At 30.3% G+C, this 19,838-nt stretch overlaps 2 protein-coding genes across 2 annotated transcripts; one reads left to right on the forward strand and one right to left on the reverse strand.

Annotated features, from left to right (window-relative positions):
- The first annotated feature begins 1,305 nt into the window (after nt 1-1,305).
- LOC133797161 (IAA-amino acid hydrolase ILR1-like 4) lies at nt 1,306-3,991 on the forward strand. The gene is made up of 5 exons (XM_062234979.1): nt 1,306-1,825; nt 1,958-2,083; nt 2,627-2,941; nt 3,213-3,341; nt 3,454-3,991. The coding sequence occupies exons 1-5, from the start codon at nt 1,436-1,438 to the stop codon at nt 3,853-3,855; spliced, it is 1,362 nt and encodes a 453-aa protein (XP_062090963.1). The 5' UTR covers nt 1,306-1,435; the 3' UTR covers nt 3,856-3,991.
- Nucleotides 3,992-4,209: 218 nt separating this feature from the next.
- Nucleotides 4,210-5,763, reverse strand: LOC133797162 (serpin-ZX-like). Its single transcript, XM_062234980.1, has 2 exons — nt 5,193-5,763; nt 4,210-5,088 (listed from the first exon to the last, which is right to left on the reverse strand). Exons 1-2 carry the CDS (start codon nt 5,694-5,696, stop codon nt 4,279-4,281), a joined length of 1,314 nt encoding a protein of 437 aa, XP_062090964.1. The 5' UTR covers nt 5,697-5,763; the 3' UTR covers nt 4,210-4,278.
- Between the last annotated feature and the right edge of the window lie 14,075 nt (nt 5,764-19,838).

The raw sequence follows: 19,838 nt of genomic DNA on the forward strand, positions 1-19,838 counted from the left end.
GTGTGAAACACTCACACCAAACCTTAGGTCCATATGAGTTCATACCTAATAGTTATGCTTACCCGATTGAGCGTAGCGCACTTATGCTAAGCTCGTTTTGAGTTTGCGTCAACACTACTGATTATGTATACTTCCCATCAAGACTTGATCTAATGGTTCTAAAACCATTTTTACTTCATCAATGAGACCTTAATCATACCTCAATTATATTTGGTAAATCCACTAATACTCAATTTTACACCGAAATACTAGTAATCGACATTGTACTATTTTTCACCACTTAACTTATTTTGCCTTCTATATCTCATCAAACACCCATAAAAGACAACTCAAACGCCACATGGTTAATAATGTTCAACATACACATAAGTATCATATACACAATTTTTATACTTATACATGAAAACACTTATAAGAATATGCATATGCTCAAATTATACATATTGTATAATATGTAATGCAATGCAATCATGAGATTATGACTATATTATATCAAAATAATGTGGGTGCTACAATCAGATCATGCCTCCTGTTACAATTTGCATAAAATAATTAACATTTTTGCCTCCCGAACTTTGAGAACTACCAAATTGTGCCCCGTTTAATTATAAAAATTTAAAAATCTATTTTTCTATTAGTTCTTAAAAATCTATAAATAAAAGGGTTGAAAATGCTAATTATTTTATGCAAATCGTAATAAAGAGCACGATTTAAGAATACCAATAATTGAGAGGTAAATTTTAACAGACAATATAATTTAGGAAGCATATTATGTTAATGATAAATATTTTGGGATTAAAAATATTATTTATTATTTCTTCCATTTTATTAAAGAATAATAATGATGGGTTGAAACTAATTCGAGGGGTCATTTGGCCAACATATAAAGTTGCTTTGGAGACGTACTTAAATTTGTATGCTCCATTTCCTTTTTTGCTATCTTTTTTTCGTATCAAACTTATATTTTGTTTTCTCTTACTTTCTTTCCCCCTATTTTTTTTTCAGATCATAGGGTTGTCACTTTTCCACTTCCAGCACCCTACTCCACTGTGTATTATTTCCCTCTTATTATAAGTTGGGCTGATTTGTCTTTCCTTTTGGCATAAGAATAATCAATGTGTTTGAAATATCAAAGACTGTGTCAGTAAAATATCTCGAGCCAAGTTCTAACAACTAACAACGTGCCCGGTTGTCATTCGCCCCATATTAAACACGTGTCTACTCATGCACACAGATGCACCAGCCGCAAATGTCGTTTTCTGTCCCCCTGAGGTCAGCTGCGTTAGACTATAATGTGTCATGTCTGTGTGTTATCTTTTTGGGGCCAAACTAAACCAGTGCTTCCAAAAACGACACTTAACACTCGTTATATTCCTTCCTTGTTTTCACATCAACACCAATCAAACACTTCTCTCTTTTTACTCTCTGTTAGGTCATGGACTTCTTCTTCATCAACAATTACAACAAGCGGGTCTCTTTGATTGTCGTATTTCTAGTGTTTATGCCACTAGCCATTTCTTCGTCAAGTTATGATGATCCTCTCTTAAACCCTCATGAGCTGGGTCTAATCCCGGTCAAATTCCTTGACTTGATTCAAGAAAATGAATTTTTTGATTGGATGGTGGGTATCAGAAGGAAAATACACGAAAACCCAGAACTGGGTTTCGAGGAATTTGAGACCAGTAAGCTTATCAGAGCTGAGCTTGAGAAAATGAGTATTTCTTACAAATACCCAGTTGCTGAAACTGGGGTGGTTGGCTTCATCGGGACTGGTTCACCTCCATTTGTTGCAATCAGAGCGGATATGGATGCTCTGGCTGTGCAGGTTTATTTTACTTTTATCAGTCCTGCTAAATTTGGCCCTGTTGACTTTTTGTATGTATTTATGTATTTTCAAACTATTCCTTTGTGATTAATTATCTTTGGACATCATTGGCTTTTTTGACTGCTAATGTAGGAGAGTGTGGAGTGGGAGCACAAGAGTAAAATCCCAGGAAAGATGCATGCTTGTGGGCATGATGCACATGTTGCCATGCTTCTTGGAGCTGCAAAGATACTTCAAGGGCATCAACATGAACTGAAGGTTAAATTTTTCTAGCTATTTATTTTGTCTTGTTGGTAATCTCGAATGAACTACACTAAATTATCTACAAGTTTTACCGTGCTTGAGAAGTGAATGGTCAACTTTGTTGACTAAAAACTTATTGGGTAATACAAATAACTGGCCCCATTTGGATGATGTCACTGAGCAATTCGATGTATTACATCATGAAAACTGTATTTATCTGCTCTTAATAATCATTTGCTTTACCGTTGGATTTGTCTGCTTCGAACATTGCCAAAACTCACATTCCTTCAGTGATTATTAGTGACTAAAAATTTATTACTTTGTCAACATGAAGTACTAAGTCTATTTTTTAACAGTAAGAAAGATGAGTAATTGCAGCCTTAGCCTCGCTCCCATGATACATCTCACATGGTCATTTTTTGAAGTGTTACAGAACCAGTGGATTTGTACTATGGTTGTCACACACTCACAAGTCATTGCTCATGCTATTTTTAACTGGTTCATTCGTGTCATCTTCAGACAAGTATTTCTCAACTATTTCTGTTATAATTCTTACAGGGAACAGTCCTCCTTGTCTTCCAACCAGCCGAGGAAGGAGGTGGCGGTGCAAAGAAAATATTAGACACAGGAATACTAGAGAATGTTGGAGCCATCTTCGGGATTCATGTCTCTCCTAGTCTCCCAATTGGCTCAGTGGCTTGTAGGTCCGGCCCTATTTTGGCCGCTGCCGGTTTTTTTGAGGCAAAAATAAGTGGAAAGGGGGGTCATGCTGCCATTCCTCAGTTCACAATAGATCCTATTTTAGCTGCTTCAAATGTAATTGTTAGTTTGCAACATCTTGTTTCGCGTGAAGCTGATCCTTTAGACCCACAGGTTCTCTCTCTCTCTCTCTCCTCATCTTTTCGTATCTTTTTATAGCCTTTGAATTATAATAAACAAACAAATTAAGATTATGTTCTTGCAGGACACTTTTTTATTTATTCCTGATGAAAAGAATCAGAATGAGAATATGAGAAGCTGTCAAATTTGTATTTTCCTTTTCAAAATTTACTGATTTTGTGAGCGGATTTATAATTGTTTCTTAATTGTGCAATTAAAACTACGAACAGATGGGACATTTGAATTAATGAATATAATCTTGCAGGTAGTTACTGTATCAAAATTCCAAGGAGGTGCTGCTTTTAATGTTATTCCAGATTCTGTAACAATTGGTGGCACTTTCAGGGCATTTTCAAAAGAAAGCGTTCTTCAACTTAAAAATCGAATAGAAGAGGTATATTGTTTCTTTTCTTTTCAATCAAGTTGTCCGGTTAATTACTGTACAGATAATTAAATTATATATAGTCATAGCATAATCAGCAATGTCCTACCATGTTTTACTACAGGTTATAACAAGGCAAGCCAGTGTACACAGGTGCAATGCAACTGTCCTATTCGATTCAGAAAAGAAGGCTTTCAATCCAGCAACTGTAAACGACCAAAATCTCCATAAACATTTCCTAAATGTTGCAAGTCAACTGGTGGGAGAAAGGCAGATACATGAAATGCCAATGCTGATGGGAGCAGAAGATTTCGCGTTCTATCAAGAGGCAATTCCCGGATACTTCTTTTTCATTGGGATGAAGGATCAGAAAAAGAGTGTGGATGAACTACTACATTCACCAAAGTTTACATTGAATGAAGATGTTCTTCCATATGGAGCAGCATTACATGCATCATTAGCTGTAACATACCTTCTGGAGAATCAACCCAAGTCTCCCAAAGAAAGCTCTCATGATGAGCTTTGACGTGGATCAACTTTTCTTGCTAATAAAACTTTCATAAATATTCAAGTGGCAATTGTTTTTTTATGCTACGAAATTGCTTCACTTGTAAATTTGAATTGTTATCAGTAATTTCAGCATTACTTAAGTTAAGTAAAAACATAGCATGCATTGTTTGGTCAGTCTATTTTCCAGCCATAAGATCAAACGAGCCAAATGAAAAGAAAATTATCTAAGTTTGATTGTTATAAAGTGACACAAGTCAAAGTTTTCTTCGGCTAAATTCTGTTTTGAGAACAGTCATAATTTTTCTTACTACCATTTGAAAATACTTTATTACAAAGAAATAAACAAAAAACACAGGACTTTTACTCGTACTAGCTGAAAACGAAATCTAGAGACTATTATTTAATGATTGGCAAAGCATCATCATAAACAAGAAGGTTTTTAGTTTTCTAGATCAAGAACTGCTCCGGTGAAAAGAACAAGTTGAGAAAACTCTTCGACAACCATAAACACGAATGGATGGTCAGCAACAAAGCTATGAAGTGGAGGAGGCTCAGAATATGCAGAACAGCCGAACATCGTACCAGCAAAGGTGTCCGCAGCAGCCTCTGTCCCTTCTTCATTTACTTCGATACAAGATTTGTGAAGCATAATACCTATATAAACATTAATGGCAGGAGAGAAAACCATGTTTGAGAAATCTGCATCCTTCTCACTAAAAGGGAAAGTCAATCCTTTTTTCTCAAGTAACTCCTTAGCATCAACATCATATGAGAATTTCAGCTTGGGGATTGATACATGAGAAAGTTCCACTCTCCTCAGATGATGATTAAGATTCTCGGGTGCTAACAATTTTGTATCCAAATTGAACTTTTCCACCATATCTTGTAATCCATACCTATCATGAGGAAGAAGTATGTACATAGAGAACTGTATTTGTTTGTCAGTGCGTTCACCTACTCTTTGATATCTGAGTTTGAGAACCTTGTAATCATCATTGGATGCATAACAGAGGTAATCATTATGACTATTCATGAAAGGTACTTGGATTGTTCTTCCGTTAAGAAGATGAAACTTATTGTCTCGAGTCATGGAGGCATCAAAGGGATCTTCCCAAGCTCCCTTGAAATATAATGCATTTGCAAGACAAAGTGGCGGCTCCAATTTTACACTCTGTGGCAAAAGTTCTTTGATGAGACCTTTCGTCTCATTTTCCACCCATGAGTTCACAGCTTTCTTAACATGATCAGCCTACATATAAAAATGAAAAATTGACAATGTGGATTAAAAAAACCAACAAAATATTTCACAAATACAAAGAAAAACAAGTACAGACAAAAAGATGAAACTTTTACCTCATTATAAAGGTCAACATTTTCTACTTTGGCTTTGTAGATGGTTTCCGTGATTTCTTTGAAAGATGGTATCAACTGAAAGCGTTTATCAACCCATAAGGCGTTTACCAAAGAAAAAAGAGGCTGTTGTTGTTGTTGTTGTTGTTCTGTCTTCTTCGAGAAAAGATGTTGGTCATTGAAATCGAAGAAGGTGGTCACTGGCTTTGGTTGCATCAGAGGTTTTTGGGTTCCAGAAGTGGCAGGAGGGGAAGAGGTAGAGGCAGAGGCAGAGGCGAGGAGAAGAGACATAATAACAGAAGACATGTTGTTCAATTCTTTGATTCCGTCGGAACCAAGAAACTTCAAGAACTGCTCTAAGGTTTTACCTTCAGAGCCAGAGGCCACCATGTTCAGCATCAAGTTCATTGACAGAGGAGACATTATAACGTTTTTAGCACTCTCATTCTTCTTCTTCCTCATCTCATTGAGAATCAATTGAGTTGTGGTTTGCACGCAGAAATCCATAACTTCTTCGCCTTGGAGATAGAAAGAAACAAATACTGGGCGTGTATTTGTATAAATTCTTCTTTTAACCGACCAGTATATATAATCTTCCCAATGCGTGACTCTCAAGCCATTTTTTGTATTTTCTTATTGGTTAAGGATTTCGATTTATTTTTTATAAATTAAAAACATGAAACGGTGGGATCCTTTGATTGATTTGAAACCATAATTATTATTATTTTCAAAGTAATAATATAAAATTATTATTTTATATTTAGAAACCAATCAGAAGCCACGAGTAATTACCTAATTACTTTTGATTACAATATTGCTTCACTTGTAAGTTTTGAATTTGAATTGTTACCTAGTAATTTCAGCTTTTACCTATTTTATGTAGCGACATAACATGCATGATTTGATCAGTCTAGTTTCCCAGTCTCCTCTTCATGAGATCAAAAGAGTCAAATGGAAAAAATTGACTGAGTTTGACTGTTTCAAACTGACCCGAATCAACGTTTTCCTGGGCTAGATTCTGTTTGAGAATAATCATAATTCTTTACTACCATTTGAAAATACACGTTCGATAATATGTAGTTGTTATACTAAAAATGTTGGTTTTTTTTCTTATAAATATAATAATTAAACCTTTTCTGTTTTGTATTGATAAATTTAATTAAAAAAAATTAGATTATGGGGAAAAAAATATAACATAATAATGATTTTTTACAAAAATATAACATAATAATGATTTTTTTACAAAAATATGGAAAAAAACTCTCATTAAAAGGTATACAAATTTTAAAAAGCCATAAAATAATACTTATAAAAAAATACCATATATTTTAAAATTTTATTGAAAAGCCAAAATGTAATTTTCACAAAATGTAATCATTTTCACTTAAGTCTCATTACTATTTTCTTTTCTATATCCATTTTTCTTCGTTTCTACGTTATTTCACTTTCCTTTTTTCTTATTTCACTTTCCCTTTTTCTTCTTTTATAGGTTCTTTCTCTATATTTTTATTCTCTCAATCTTCTTTTTTTTTATCTTTTTCTATTTTTTTAATTTCATTCAAATAGTATTGTCTATCTTTAACTTGTTTATCTTTCATTCTTCTTATTATCTCTGGATCCTCATATGAATAGTAATCAAATGACGAATCTGAATTGTAATCAGAATCATAAACAATTTCTCTTTTATATCTATACTTACTGATATAATAATTATAATTATAATATGAGTTTTGTTATTTTACATCTTAAAGTTTCATACCCACAAAAAAAAAAGTATTTCAACAAAAAAAACATTATGGTTTGTTTCCCTTTCATAAATTAAAAGCATTAAATAGTGGGATCGATAATTGGTTGATTGTTTAGAAAAATATTGAAAATTAAATTAAAAAACACTAGGGTTGTGCAAAAAAATTTACAATCCGCTCAAACTAACCCGAAAAAATTGCAAAAAAAAATGCAACCCGAAAAAACCGATAAAAATTTAAACCGCTTAATTGTTATTTTGGGCGGGTTGAACATAATTATTGACCCGCCCAATATAACCTGACCCATCTAATTAAGAACTTATTATATTTTAATATATTAATATATTATATACATAGTTAAATTTATATTACATACATAATTAAATTTAAACCAACCCGGAATCATGGGATCGTTAGATACTTGGATTGGTATTATCTTTTTATATTTGTATTTAATCTTGGAAGTTTTATCATGGTATGATTTGTGATGTTTCATGGTTGGACTATAATTTTTATATTAATTAAGTTTTGTTTTATTTTTTTTACTATAAATTTGAAATATTGTTTTAAGGTTAAAAAGATAAATTTTACACTATTAATACTAGTATTGGAAGAAAAAAATACTACAAAAATATAATTTGAAAAAAAAAATCCTTCACACTTCGGTTGACGGGTTAAAATAATGTTTTTCTTATTTGGGCAGGTTACGGGTTCACTTTTTTTAACCCGATTATGACATTAAACGGGTAAAAATACCCTTTAACCCGATCAACATGTAGAAGTCCTAAAAAACACAATACTGAATCATTTGTAAAAAGTGAAAATTAATTTTTCATATTTTCTTTATTTTACCTATATGGAAACAGTCAAACAACTACCAGTATAGAACAAAATTATTAGTATTTTCAAACTAATGGTGTAAAATTAGTATTTTTAAAATTAGAAACCAATCAGCAGGCCTGGAGTAATTATCTAATTACTTCGTTTGATACGCAGTAATCAACTTTCCATTACAAGTCGAATTTGCTTTTTATGCTACAATTTGATCAATCTAGTTTCTCGGTCTGCTCCATGAGATTAAAAGAGTCAATGGAAAGAAAATTGACTGTTTGGTTTTTTCAAACTAACATGGCTCAAAGCTTTTTGGGCTAGATTATGTTTTGAGAATAGTCCTAAACATATACATTAGTTAGTTTATTTTAAGGTTTTTTTTAATTTAAAATGTTCTTTATGAGAAGTTACAATTTCTATCTTTTTTTTAAAATATATATATTTTTTGAGAAGCTATATTTTAAATTTACTCATTTTATTTTTTTAGGTACTATCAGTTGTTATACTAAAAAAGTAATTATACTTATAATATGAAAAGGAACATTTTTCTTGTATTCGTTTGTTTACTTTCATTATTACACTATAACAAAAAAGGCCATTTGCGTCAGTTTATAACTGCCACAATTGATTTTTTGTGTCAGTTTGATATGTGACGTAATTGCCCATTAAAAATGTTAAAAATGAGTATGTTTTGCGTCAGTTGGGCACTGTCACATAAAGTATTAACCAGGGAAATTGCAAATGTTTATGCCAATTTCCCTGGCCTATTTTGATAAAAAAAATCAGCACCAGAAACAAAAAAACAGCAACAGAAACAGAAAAACAATAGTATAATTTTTTTAAAACATTTATCTAGAGTTAACATTTGTGATCAAAACTATAAAAGTAATTCAGATATCAAAGTTAATATATGTACTCTTGTGTGTTCTAAATTTCTAAGTATTAAACCTACTTAAACTAAAATTTATTCACCAACTTGCTCAAATTACTAAATCTTACAAAAAATTGGGCAATATTTCTCTTATTTCTATCATATTTCCCAAAATTTAAATAAACATATATTCATCATATAAATACAACAAATCAAGTAATCAATCAAACATGCACAATTACAATCTTATATCACCGCAGCACACAGTCCCAGATCCTATCTCCACTATTTTATAATTCGTACATTCTACTAAGTTCAATATCTTAATTATACATTAAGGTTTAAAATATTACCTCTAATATAAAATCCTCCAAAAGCTTGATCTCACCAACAAAGTTGTCAACAAAATACCTACTCAAATATAACAATAAACAAAAAAATAATAAAAAAGTTAACAAAATATAAAGAAAAATATATTAAAGCTATATTGTAACTAAATAAACAATAACGTGCTTAAACAACAAATAATTTGTTATATGTACTCATTTATATACTTAAACCCGAAATAAAGTTTTTTTTTTTTTAAAAAGTTAACAAATCACATAAAGAAAAATTGACTATAAATATCCTAACTAAATCAATAATAAAATATAACTTAAAAAAACAAATAATTTTAATATATACATTTTTAACCAATTAAACCCAAAATTTAAAAAGTAAACAAAATATAAACAAAAATTTACTAATAATAATCAAACTAAACAATTAATAAAATGAAAGTTATACAAAATATATCCGTTAATATATATATACACTCATTTATATAAGTAAATTCGAAATTAAATTCAATTTTAAAAAAAAGTTAATAAAAATAAAATAAATTATAATAAAAAAATTCTAAAAAAATCAAATATTAAAATGCAAAGTTTAAACCTAAAACAATTACATAATCATTAATATAAAACTATCCAAAAATTAAAAAATCCGAAATTATGTCAACTTATAAAAAAAAAAATCACAAAAATTAAATTTAAATCACAAAAATTAATAAAATTGCACTTACTTGTGGTAATTGAGCAATGTGGGTTCTTGATGTAGAAAACCCCAAAAAACCAAGAAAGTTTATGGGTTTTCAAACTACAATCTTCAAAAATACAAAATCTATACAAAAAATTTAAAAAAAAACTATATATAAGTTACATAAACATATATAAATCACTATTTTTACATTAAAATTGAAAAAAAAAATTGATAAAAACGTACCTAGGTGAGCAAATGTGGTAGGAGGCGCCGCTGGTTTCTCTGGTTTTTCAAGCATTTTCGTGTCTGAACATTAGGTAAATGGGTCTGTACACGGGACGATGAGGGTTTATTTAGGTTATTCGGGCCGTTTGCGTCAGTGGGGCACTGACGCAAACGCTCCATAGTGAAACGCGCATTTCACTTAGGCGTTTGCGTCAGTGCCCCACTGACGCAAACGGGTCGTTACCGTCAGTGCCCCACTGACGCTGTTAACGGCCCGTTTGCGTCAATGGGACACTGACGCAAACGACCCCATTAAACAGCGTCAGTGTATGTTATGACGCAATTGCCCCATCATTTGTGGCAGTGCCTAACTGTCACAAATGCTAATTTTTGGTCAACAGCGTCAGTCAACTGCGTTCACTGACACGTTTGACTGACATAATTGCCCTTTTTTGTAAGAGTGTTAGGAATACTTTTTTTGAATGCTCTTTTCTTCTTCATTTTGCAAAAGGGTGATTGTTCTTTTTTCAGTTTTAGTTATCTAATTTTCACTCTTAAATTATTGTTAGCTTTTCTATGAAAAAAAATTGAAGTGGATGAATTATTTTATATATACGTACATAAAGTTTTAACTTTACTAAAGAAAGATGAAAAAAAAAAAACTTATTTAGTACTTTGTATTTTATCAAAATACAGATTTACTAACATATGTTCTCAATAATAATTATTTGGTCTCATGTAATTTAAAATCATATATAGTTTATATATTTGACTCAAATTTGGTGAATATGATTAAACTACATACCTTTAGTTATATGAAATTAAATAATTAAATTTGAACAGTTTGATCAAATTACTTTATTAGTAAGTACTTTTTTGGTTGTTTTTTTCTTCTTCATTTTGCAAAATCTTTCTTTTATAAGATCAAGTTTTATGTATATATATATATATATAACATAATTCATATCCACTGTGACTTATTATTTTTATTCGACCTCATCCATGGTGACAACTTCAATTTTTTTCGAAGAGTAGCTAACAATAATTTAGGATTGAAAATTAGATAACTAAAACTGAAAAAAGAACTATCAATAGTTGACCCTTTTGCAAAATCATGGCTTCACTTTACTTTTTGATATCAATTAATTTTGAATGTGTCCCCATTCTCAACGGTTTTTGAAAAAGAAAAAAAAAAGTCACATTCAAGATAGTTTGTATTGGACATTTCTCCTAAATATGAATACGGTGAGTAGGAGAGCCTATCAAGGAAGCATAAACCAAGCAAGACTCATTTAATTTTCTTTGTCATTGGGTCCAATAAAAAAAATGTTCCCCAAAATAAGGTGGTTGTGATGAATTATGCTATAAAATCTCACTATCAAGCACTATAATTTCTCCCCAATAACTTTACCTCTTTTGCAAATAAAGAAACTTGTTGACAAATTTGATCCATATGAGATTTCTCACCAAATTATAAAATCCCATCGGTCTGAAGAAAATGAACAAAATCATCCCTATCCAAAAGAGCTTTACAATTTCTATATGAAAGAATTAGAAGAGAAAGAGCAAAGCAAAACAAGTATTTGCTCTTCAAATAAAAGAGAGAACAAAACAATGGCTATAATAGGATTGAAGTACGACAGAACGTTTGATAGCTGGGTTCTAGACCCTATTCACATCATCTCCTTTGGTTCTGTTGAGCACAAAAAACGACACTCCACGGCAGCCGAAACAGTAGTGTCTTCATCATCACCTGTGATCACCTCCTCCTCAGCCGAGTCTCTGGGCCTTTTTGGGCTCCAACGGTACCTCGATAATCGAAAGCTGTGGAAGAGGCTGAGACGCTACTTTACCTGCTGCTTGGGGATGCCATTACCATCTGATGATCATCAAGGTCAACATCAAGATCAAGATCAAGACCATGCAGTGGTATCAAGAACAAGAAGAAGATCAGTAGCCTCAAAGAATAAAAAGAAAAAAAAGGTGGAGGTGGAGGTGGAGCTGTACACTTCTAAAAACTTAAGCTGTGTTGACATACATACAAAGAGTAGTTTTCAGGAGCAAGAAGAGAATATCAAGGCCGTGATCCGTTACTGCAAGGATACTCTGTCGTCTACCCCTTCTCCGTCGTCATCCACTACCACTACCCTTTCGCAAGGCTAACGAGGCTTCTTTTTTAAGGGGTGAGCATGTTAATAATCTATATGTACCTCGTGATGACATTGGTTATTTATTTTGTTTTAGGTGCTCATGCATTTAGATGGATTGCTATTATTTTTAGTGGTAAGATACTAGGATATAGAGATGTTGTTTAGAGGAGATAGTGCTCCAAATTCTTTTTAATTGAAATAACAAGTCATATGTAAGTTTGTTATGCATATTTTTTGCAATATAAATGGACCCACTCGGACCAAGGACATGTGTCCTGGTCGTACAATTTGCAGAGTCAAACAACCACATGTTTCCTACCAGGTATATGAGGGTGATGTGCTAATTATGGTAAAAAAAATACATTTATTGGTTTGAATAATTAGAATAAATTAAGTTTTAATTAGTATTTTCATAAAATTAATATCATGTATTTTTTAAATAAAAATATTTATTATTACTAAATTTATTATTATTTTGTAAGAATTAAATTATATTTTTGACATTTGGAAAAACAAGAAAAATAAACCTAAAAAGAAGAAAGAAAAGCTCACATTTTTTTAGAAAGAAAAAGAAAATTTGATGCACCCAAGAATGAGGCCCGTATGAAGCACCAGCCAAGCCCAATAATTTGCCTAGCTGCCAGGGTCTGCCATTTGGTGTCTCCGACACGCACAACTCGACGTTCGTCCAGCCATCGACCTGGCCTTTCGGCCCCTTACCCGCTCCACCTGCCCACTTGGTGACCCGTGTCTTGCCTCCTTCCAGGCAACATGTCACACACCCAAGTGGTGTCCTCCCATTGGTCAACGTCGGCCACACCTGCACACTTATCAATCACACGTTAGATCAATCTAAATGTCATTAGCTCTATTTTGTCCCTCACACTCCACCTACGTGCAAGATAGCAATTATAAAAAATAAAAAAAAAACACACAAATGATATTAATAATAAAAATGATTTATAATATTATATTTATTGTTAGTAGGTTTTATATATTTTTTAACTTTATATTTTGTCTTGTTAACAGTTAGATTCTGCATTCTCTTAAATCCAATTTTGACGAAGAGAAAATTGAATATAACAACACAGTTGTTGTGACAGTAAGAATCCCGTGATCCGTAAGGGGAAAGACCGGGTAAAGCTGTGCAATCCCACACCGCCTGAGGAATGTCAAGTGTGATGATTCTAAGATTATGTAGATATGGGTTTACACAATTGAAGAGAGCTTAAATTGATTGATGAGTACTACTTATATCAACAAGATGTATCTTCTTTTCGGCAGCCTATCACTTGAGAACTCCAAAGTTAAGCGTGCTTGACCTTGAGTAATCTCATGATGGGTGACCTCCTCAGAAGTTTTCCCAGGAAGTGTGCGAGTGAGGACAAAGCATGCTAGAAACACTCATGTTGGTTTGTAGGGCCAGTCGTCATTCCAGAAAGTAGTCATAGTGATGTGGGGCGTTACAATTGTTAAGTAAAATGATTTTGTTTTTGTTTCAAATTGTTAGTTTGGTAAATTATTTGTAATTTTAGCTCATAAAACTTTGACCAAAATTGAGTTTAGGGTTCTATTTGAACCATTTTTCAAAACACAAGGTCCAAAAAGTCCTTTGTCAAAATACAGGGACCAAACAGGTGATTGAACAAAACACATGGTCCAAAAAAGTATAAACATTTTTTAGTATTTATTTGTAATCCCCAAATTTAGTTTGTTTCACATTTCAATCCTTTTTTAGGCTTTATGAAATGAGCTCTTTTTATTAGTTTGACATGTAATTTTTAAGTAGCAAAATTATACCAAATTTTAGTCTCATTTTTATGTGTAGCATAATAGGCTAACGATCATATATGCACTATGACTTTGTTTGGTATTTTTGATTCACCATGTGCTTCAAGTTCACATAGTTGAGTGATTTATTTTCTTTTATATCTTTTTTTCATCTTATTATCTCTATTTATATTTAATAATAATATATAGATCTTGTCAAACATTTTCTATGTGTTGTCCATATTTTCGCTAAGTGACATGTGACAATCATTAAGGAGTAATTAAGCTTCACAGAAGATAATGAAGCCCTTGCGAGTTCATCTAGAACTCCTCGAGAGGAAAGCCTCTCCCCGTGTTGACTGTGCATTGCCTCCGAAGAAGTATGTCCTCGAGGAGGACTACAGTTAGGACGTCCTCCATGCCCTCTCCATTAAAGTCCTTCAGGCATGTGAAAACTGTCCTCTGGGCTTGGAGTAGAGTGTCAGGTGTCAAGCACAGCGACCCTGGACCACAAGCAGATGTCTGATACTTCACTGTTACTCAAGCCGTGGTGTTGAGTCCGTACAAGCAACAAGTAGAATGTCTCCCGACGCCGCCTGACATGGAAAAACATGCAGCTATCCCTTGACGTTGTCAGGGACGTGCTTCCCCAAAAAGTTGTGGGTTGGAACCTTTTGAATAAGCCCATCAATGGAGAATGTTTGTAATAAATTTCTCATTAACGAAATTAATTATCATCAACCATCTATAAATAGGGCTATAGCACACATTGTAAATGATCCCCACTTTTTGTATTTAGAGCATTGCTAAAACGTTGCCTGAACTTCATAGAAGCTTGAGACTTCAAGCTTCTCAAATCCTAATACAATTGACTCGTGGACTAGAGTTAATTAATAATTTGAACCACGTAAAAATATGTGTTCTCTGCTGCATTTCTTTAAGCCTATGTTTAATTGGTTGATAGCGAAAACGGTAGTCAACGTTATGTATTATCAAATTAGTAAAAATAATATACATCATATCTTCATCATTTTCTCTGTCCCATTCATATATATTTACTTTTGCTAAAACTATATAGAATCTAAGTATTGTATAAATGGTAGAAGTAATATTTGTGTTTGGTTTTATATTCAATATTTTATTGCATTATTGTCAATGATATATTGCCATTTTTGGATTTCTCATAAGACCTGTCCAAATATTTCCATGGTAAATAATACTAATCACTTTAATATATTTTCATGAAATATATTTATGCTTATATGTTAAATCTTCCAAATGAATAGTTGGAATGTAAACTTTTTATTTGTATAAATTTTGTAAATAAAATATTCAAATAAATAAGTATTGCATGTATGCTTATATGTTAAATCTTCCAAATGAATAGTTGGAATGTAAACTTTTTATTTGTATAAATTTTGTAAATAAAATATTCAAATAAATAAGTATTGCATGTATGCAACTCTTGCTCATTCCTAATTGTTACTTTTTGTTATATCACATATTTATCTTATCTTTGTTTTATCTTTATTTGTAATCTTTCAACTCAAAAAACAACAAAAATATCAATTGTTCTATTTTTCTATCATTATTTATCTTTTATTATATTTATTGTAAACTTTGTTTCTTTGTCTCGTTGTGGAATCAACCGTCCATCTATATTACAACTACCACTAGTAGAAGTCACGTTTAAGCATTAAACATGTGATTGGCCTTGCCGAACACTTACACCCCAGAAGCAAAAAGACGAGAAAGTGATGGGATTTTTTTATAAATAAAACAGGAATTTCATCTTCCTGAAACTAACACTATGCTTGGTAAGAATGATGTAGAGTAGGATCGATGAATATGTTACAAAGGAAGTAGAGTATGATGGATGGAGATGGAAATAATTACTATGTCGTTTGGTATTTAAAATTGAAATTGGAATGATGAAAAAGAAATTAGTTATGAAAATTACCATATTATCATTTCCAATATAAATATGTATTATTTTTTTAAGGATAAACATAACATTTTATGTATTTATTTTTCCTTTTATTGGAGTCCTTTAATTTTGGAGGGATTGAAATTTATGGGTTTGGAGGGTGACATTCTCCTTCCATCTCTCATTTCCCTTCTTCTTTCCCTTTTACCAAACAAGGGATCTCACCTCTCCCTTCATCTCTTTTCCTCTACCCTTTTCCAACGGCCCTTATTTCTTATCTACCAAACGAGGTGGAAGAAAAAAAAAGAAAAAATATTGAGCCTTAAGTAGTGTTTTGTGGATAGGAATTTATTGGTATGGAATGAAAATGGAAATCTTTAGTTCACTTTTTCACAATGGAATCACTTTTTCATTGCAATTGGTTTTCACACATCCATAAGAATTGAGATTCCATTAAAAATTGGATGGAATTGTCATTTAAATGTAAAATGTGTTTTGTCTTTTTTTTGTGCATCAATTATTATTTTTTTTTTAATTTTCAATGCATCATGTTGTTACTTTGTTTAAAAAATATATTGTTGTTACTTTTTTTTTGTTTCTTTTTTTTAAATGTGGAGTACTAATGATTTTTTATTGTATTTTTATTCAATATATATATATCTTAATAAGATTTAAAATAAAATTAGATTTTACAAATTTTTTTAATAAAATAAAAAATTTGATTAAGTACTAATATCTAATCAAATTTTTTGTTTTATTGTACTTCGTTTTTACAAAACATTTATATTATGTATAATATATATTATTTATTTGTTTAATTTATATAAGGGTAAAAGAAACATTTAAAAATAATGATAATTTGATTAAAAAAATCATATATAAGAGCAAAGTATAATTGGTCAAAATAATATAAATTTCATCTCATTCCATTCCATTCCATTTCATACTATACCAAATATAATAATCTTTATTTAGTAAGTGATTCCAAAGTCTCTACCAAACAAAAGAATTAAAAAATTTCATTTCATTCAATTTCATTTCTATTACCATTACCATTCTATTTTTATTTTGCAACCAAACGCCACCGTAGTTTTCCCCCCTTTTCCATACCTTTTCTATCCTCGTTTTCTTTTTCTATCAAATTCAAGCTCTAGACAAAGTCTAAATGTATTTTTTCTACCATTTGTAAACCTTTGTTACAAAAATGAATTTTTTTAGTTGTAAATTAGTTTGTAAATGTTAGTTATGAAATTAGTTCTATAAATATTTGTTACAAGTTTGTTAATTAAATTCACAAACTAAGTTTGTAAATATGAGTTACGAAATTAGTTATGTAAATTTTTATTACAAAAAATATAATTTTTTAATTACAAATTAATCTGTAAATGTTGTTTATAAATTTTTTACTTAGGTACCTCTAAGAAGTAAAGGAGTTTAAATAGAATAACATATTTTAGTTGTGTAATCTTGGATATTAATTATTAATTTTTTTACTTAAGATTTGTAACATATTTCATTTCATGTTTTTATTTGGTTACATTTTAAAGTATTGGAATTGTTTTTTCACTATTTTGATGGAAATACTATTCTATTTGAACACAGAAGGAAAGATCATTCAAATGCAAGATTTAAAAAAATTTAATAATTTTTTATTAAATTTTGTTATTCATAATAATTTGTATTCCATTCGATTCTTATTCATTTTTTCATTATCATACTTATTCCTCAATTTTCATTCCCCTAACCAATTGTCACCTAAGAGTTTGTTGACAATAAGTTTATTATAACGACTTAATTTTAGTGATAGGCCACATATATATTATTAAGACAAAGTTTTATGCATAATGTAATTAAATAAGCTTACACTTACGGTTAAAGTTACATTACACACCACCAAAATAATAATTTGTTATATAATAATTAAGAAAAAAATTTATAACTAAAATAAGAATTTTTTTCTATTGAAAATAATAAATAACTTGTTCAGGAGTATTTTTGTCATGAATTTATTAATAGGGAGTATATAGTCAAGATAATTTTAGCATAAGGAGAGATAATAAGATTTATTTTTATTAGAATCATTAGATTAAAAATAGGGTTATACTTTATTAAGTTCTGTATTTTGTCTTATTATCTGTTGGACACTGTGTTTTGACAAATTACTTTTTGGACTATGTGTTTTGTTAAATGGTTCAAAAAGACTATTAGACTTGATTTTGGTAAAAAAAAATTGAACTAAAATCACAAATAATTTACTAAACTAACAATTCAGAACAAAAACACAATCATTCTACCTAACAACTCTGTTGTTATATTCAATTTTTTATTCATCAAAATTGATTTTATAAGTCTATTTGAACCATTTTACAAAATACAAGGTCAAAAAAATAATTATCAAAACACAAGATTCAAATATGTAATGAGACAAAAGACAAGATCTAAAAATATATAAATCATTAATACAACAACATAGTTATTAGGTATTCAATTTTTTCTTCATCAAAATTAAGTTTAGGAGTCTATTTTAACTATTTTACAAAACACAATGTTCAATATAATTTATCAAGACAAGGATTCAAACAAGTAATGAGACAAACATAAAGTCTAAAAATATATAAACCCTTACAAATATTATTGTTAATGTTAGAAAATAAAATTGCTTTAACTTGAGAGCAAATTTTAGAGCGAATTAGGAGAGGGAGAGAAAAGAGAGTTAAATAGATTGACTTTTAAAAAAAAAAAAAAATAGACTGACTTTGTGGTTTGGGCTCATCGTAATTATTACATTGTATAATGAAAAGTTTTTGTCTTAAACCATGGTAGTTAGGGGTGTTCATTGATAGAATGATTTGTAGGGGGGTTTGATAGATTTTCAAACCATTCAAACTTATAATTGGGTTGGTATTTTCCAATCCTTAACCTGCCTAGTTAAAAAAATTAAACTTTAATTCATCCATCGGTAACTGTTGAAACTTTTTTTTTCTAAAAAATTATATTTCGCTATTTTTTTATATTATTTTCTCTATTACATTGTACTTGTAACTTAAATAACTATTATTTTAAATTTGAGGGTTTTTTTTTTAAATAATTTGAATTTAGTTTTATATAATGTATAATTAATAAATATAAAATTAAAAAAGCTAGACAAATCTTTGATTGGGTAGGTCAAGTTTTATTGTGCAGGTTGCAAAATATTTAAACTCGCCTAATATAATAATTTGGTGGTTCGAAATAAAGGTCGAATTTTTTTTATTTGTTTTTTCGAATTAGTTTGAATTGATAGTAAAAAGCTTTGCACATCTCTAATAGTAGCGCTTTCATTCGATGGGAAGAAGAGAAGGAGCGAGGGATCTTAAAGCTTCTTGAAATTCGTCGTTTGAGTGATATAGAAATAACTATTTAAAGCTCGTATATGTCATGAGAATCCATAGTTATCGATTTTGGAGATGAAGAACGATCTTATGTTTCTTTTCTTATGTTATGTTATTTGAAGTTTTGTTATTATAAGTTGTTATTGTGTGTGAATAAAAATTTTGCTACTTCGATGTACTGCTTCAACTCCTAAATAAGTTTTTCCTATTTGATTTATTAAGATTTTAGATTTTAAATTTAATTTATTTGGTTAACAATTTTAATTTTATAAAGAATCTTCCCTCAAATATTTACACTCTTCTATCTTTCTTTCAATTGATATCCAGTAGATATATTTCACTATATTTTAAAATGAATCCATGTGTGTTTCATTTATTTTGCCCGTGCTTTATTTTGTTAGTTTTTAAACTAAAATTGTTATTAATTTTTTAAAATGTAGCTAATTATTAATACAAGGAAAATTTGCAACATAAATTCTAATGTAGTTTATTTTGTTGTACTTAAATCCTTATATAAATTTTTTGGCGATAAATATTTCTATCGTTACACATTTGATGTGCACGTTGGTAGCACTTAACTGTTAAGAGCAACTCTAATGGCAAAAGTCATTTTAGTGTTGAATCACCATCAAAATGTTAAAATTTTAGCACAATATCTTATTTTCATTCCAATCACAACACTAAAATTTACACAAAAAAATGTATTTTATTTTATTATATTATTTTCTTATAAATATAT

This window comes from Humulus lupulus, chromosome 8, assembly GCF_963169125.1.
Source record: "Humulus lupulus chromosome 8, drHumLupu1.1, whole genome shotgun sequence".
Lineage (NCBI taxonomy): Eukaryota > Viridiplantae > Streptophyta > Magnoliopsida > Rosales > Cannabaceae > Humulus > Humulus lupulus.

Coding starts and splice junctions, on each gene's coding strand:
- LOC133797161 (XM_062234979.1), top strand. CDS start 1,436: ATGGACTTCTTCTTCATCAACAATTACAACAAGCGGGTCTCTTTGATT. Junction 1,826..1,957: donor TGGATGCTCTGGCTGTGCAG/GTTTATTTTACT, acceptor CTGCTAATGTAG/GAGAGTGTGGAGTGGGAGCA. Junction 3,342..3,453: donor TTAAAAATCGAATAGAAGAG/GTATATTGTTTC, acceptor GTTTTACTACAG/GTTATAACAAGGCAAGCCAG.
- LOC133797162 (XM_062234980.1), bottom strand. CDS start 5,696: ATGGATTTCTGCGTGCAAACCACAACTCAATTGATTCTCAATGAGATG. Junction 5,089..5,192: donor ATGTTGACCTTTATAATGAG/GTAAAAGTTTCA, acceptor TTTTATATGTAG/GCTGATCATGTTAAGAAAGC.